The following is a 2,919-nucleotide window of genomic DNA, read 5'->3' as shown; positions in this document are numbered from 1 at the left end:
AACTATGAAACCCATATTTTAGTCACAAAAATAATCTCTCCAGTCACTAAAGTGCAAGGACATGCAGGAGCACCTTGATTTTTCTACACTAGCATGCATCTATTTGTACCCTGGCACATACGGCTTCTCCAACTGTTGGGTTCTTAATGAAAAAATATTTGAATTTTCACAAAGAGAAGTTTGCAAACACTGAACTTCCTTTTATAGCAATTTAATTTAACAAACTTGTGAGCTACATCCAGTAAAAAAACAAAAAAACCCAACAACCCCAAACCAAGCTCAATGAACTTAGGGACTATTTTTAGTACAATCTTAGAGCCCTGATGAACGCAGTGAAGTTGTATGGGACGGACACTATTGTTGGGAAATAAAACAGGAGCAAATGCAATCCCTTTAAATAGAAAACATTTACATCACATTGGAAAGAAACAAAAATACACGTAGTCAAGGCATGAGCTGCATTTTACATACAATTTATACAAAGGAATTTCCCTTGTCTTCTTGATTGATTGTGTCACACCAGCTGTGTGATCTGGCACATACAAAAAGTGTTCCTATATTGGGAACAATATGCCTGTATTGCACAATATCGTTTAACTGATACTGCGCTCAAGTTCCATTCAAACCAACGGGAAAATCCCATTCACTTGAATGCAAATAAAACTGTTTGCTGTCTCCAATTATGTCATCGTCTTTTGTTTCCTGAGGAGTAATCAACAAAGGAAGCTCTACCCAAAGGTTTCTGACCTTCTTCCAGGAACCAATATAATAGTAAATCCTTCCTGGTACACTGAGGGATTAACACACAGTCATTCCTGGAACCCTGATAAAGAAGAACAATATCTGCCGTAGTATGCATGTACCCTGTCTTTGTACAATATTGGATATTCTAGTTAAAAGAACAGACTAACTCGAACAAAAGTGAATCTATAATAAGCAGAAAGAGTTAAAAATTTGTAGGAACGCAAGCAAAACCTTAATCAACCCTTAAACTCATATAACATATTGGAATGGTGTGCAGAAATCCAGTTGTCATTAACAATCCAGTTTGCCATTTATGCCTTCCTGAGAAATAACAGAGAGAAGGTAAAACAGCAGGCTATGCAATCCAAACGCGCTGTTTGTCACACAGGCTAGAGCAGGACTCTGGACTTTTCATCGATCCCTACTAATGGTCCAGTAGTACTTTTAATTCAACATCCGTTTCGCCCCCTCCATTCTTGGTCTAATATCTCTACCCCTTACCTTCTGCCAAGACATATGCATGCAGACATGCAGCTGCTTTGCACAGAAAACCGCAGCAGTATTAAAAAGTAAAGAGTAATCAGATGTGCTGAGTACTAAGGGATCTGCAAGCCTAATACTTAGGGTGGTAAAGACTAGTTCAGGCATTTATCTCTTCCTTGCACCTTCTGACGGGCCTCAGCTTCTTGAATTACGAAGAATTAAGTTCGATGTGTAAACATACTTCTGCATATTTTGCCAGCGTCAAGTCCGTTGCGGAACAAAACCACTGGCTGCACTGTTTGGAATGACAGATGCTCACTTACACACACATATATAAAATAATAAAAAGACCCTGTTGGTTTTGTGCTGGCCTGCCAACACTTAACAGGAGGCTGAAAGTGTCAGATGATAGCACCATAAACCCCTCTGAGAGAGCTCCCCCAGTTCCTGCTGTTATGTGTTAGGTTTCTGAGGTGTTCCCTGCTAGATCAGCTACTTCTAGGTGTGGCCCAGAGGACGGGAAATTGGAGCTCTTCTCTGCTACTCGCTCAGAAACGGCGCGTTTCTCCATGGTAACCAGCAGGAACGCAAGTGCTACGCAGTGAGAGCCAGATCCTGTTTTCAGACAGATGAGCTGAGCACCATGTACTGTAGAAACCCCCCTCCACAAAACAAAATGAAAAATTAAAACAAATCGAAACGTCCCTGTGTTTTTAAAGAGCACCATATGGATCTGCACAGAGGAACACGGTTGCAACACTGCATCGCTAGAGGAACAGCGATGTCGTGGTCAAAGACTGCCTTTCCTTCGCTGCATAGTTTTTGTTCTCCTGAAGCCTCTCCAATTCTTCTCTGTCTTCCGCTCCCCCTCAAAAAAAAGTACCTTCCCACCAAAACGGTTTCACCTCCTGGAGGCACGTTCGTTGCCCCGGTCGCGGGTGCCGTGCCCGAGCTGGCGGCAGGTTCGGCAACACTGCACGTTGACCGTTGGGAGGTGGCACCTTCCCAGGATCCGTAGGGTTTGGCAGAAACTGAAAGTCAGGCGGTCGCGCTCGCAGACGAAGCCTGAAGGGGAGAAAGCAGAGAGCCGGGGAGGAAACCCCATTAACATCAGTGCAATTACTTGTATTTGGGCAACAGCAGAGAGAACAAAGATGGATTCACCCAGAAACCAGAGTCGCCTTTTCTCCCGGTGCTGGACATGGGGGAGCAACTTGGCAAACTTTGGGTGATAAATAAATGCTAATCAGTGATAAATAAATGCTAATCATTTTTGCCAGCATCCCTAATGAAAGGCTGGTGAGCAAGGAGATAATGAGGTGCTTGCCAGCGGCAGCAGGGGTTGGGTTTCATCCAGACTGTCCTCTCCAGGCTGGAGCCCTAGTTCCCATGTAAAATCTGTACCAGTGACTTTGTGCAGGGGCCTTGCCTAACTCTTCTCTTCTAAACTTCCCAGCCAAAGATCAAGTCAATCCTAGGTACATGACACTGTGCAGCATCATGAATGCGAGTAATGTCTCTTAGCAGGCAAATTCACCCAAATACTGTCAGCTAAACCCCTGTATGGATGCTGTCTGCAGAGCACCTGTCCCAGCAGTAGGTCGCACTCACAAGACAGCTTAGTATCTTACATCGAACGGTCACAAACTCCTGCAAGACCGTTTCAGGCTGGACATAAGGAAGAATTTCTTT

General features: G+C 43.9%; 1 protein-coding gene across 1 annotated transcript in view; it reads right to left on the bottom strand.

The window, feature by feature from the left end:
• Positions 1-176: 176 nt before the first annotated feature.
• ADAMTS7 (ADAM metallopeptidase with thrombospondin type 1 motif 7) overlaps positions 177-2,919 on the bottom strand; it is a gene marked incomplete at its 5' end in the record, with an annotated part of 149,013 nt that continues 146,270 nt past the window's right edge. The window contains one exon of the mRNA XM_019533908.1: positions 177-2,292. Within this exon, the coding sequence (XP_019389453.1) occupies positions 2,129-2,292 (164 nt within the window). The remainder of the gene's footprint in view (positions 2,293-2,919) is intronic.

The sequence above is a fragment of the Crocodylus porosus genome, unplaced genomic scaffold, assembly GCF_001723895.1.
Source record: "Crocodylus porosus isolate Cpor-Errol unplaced genomic scaffold, CroPor_comp1, whole genome shotgun sequence".
In the NCBI taxonomy this organism is placed as follows: Eukaryota; Metazoa; Chordata; order Crocodylia; family Crocodylidae; genus Crocodylus; species Crocodylus porosus.
Note: the sequence above shows the minus strand (reverse complement) of the source record. Positions and strands in the feature narration are given on the sequence as shown.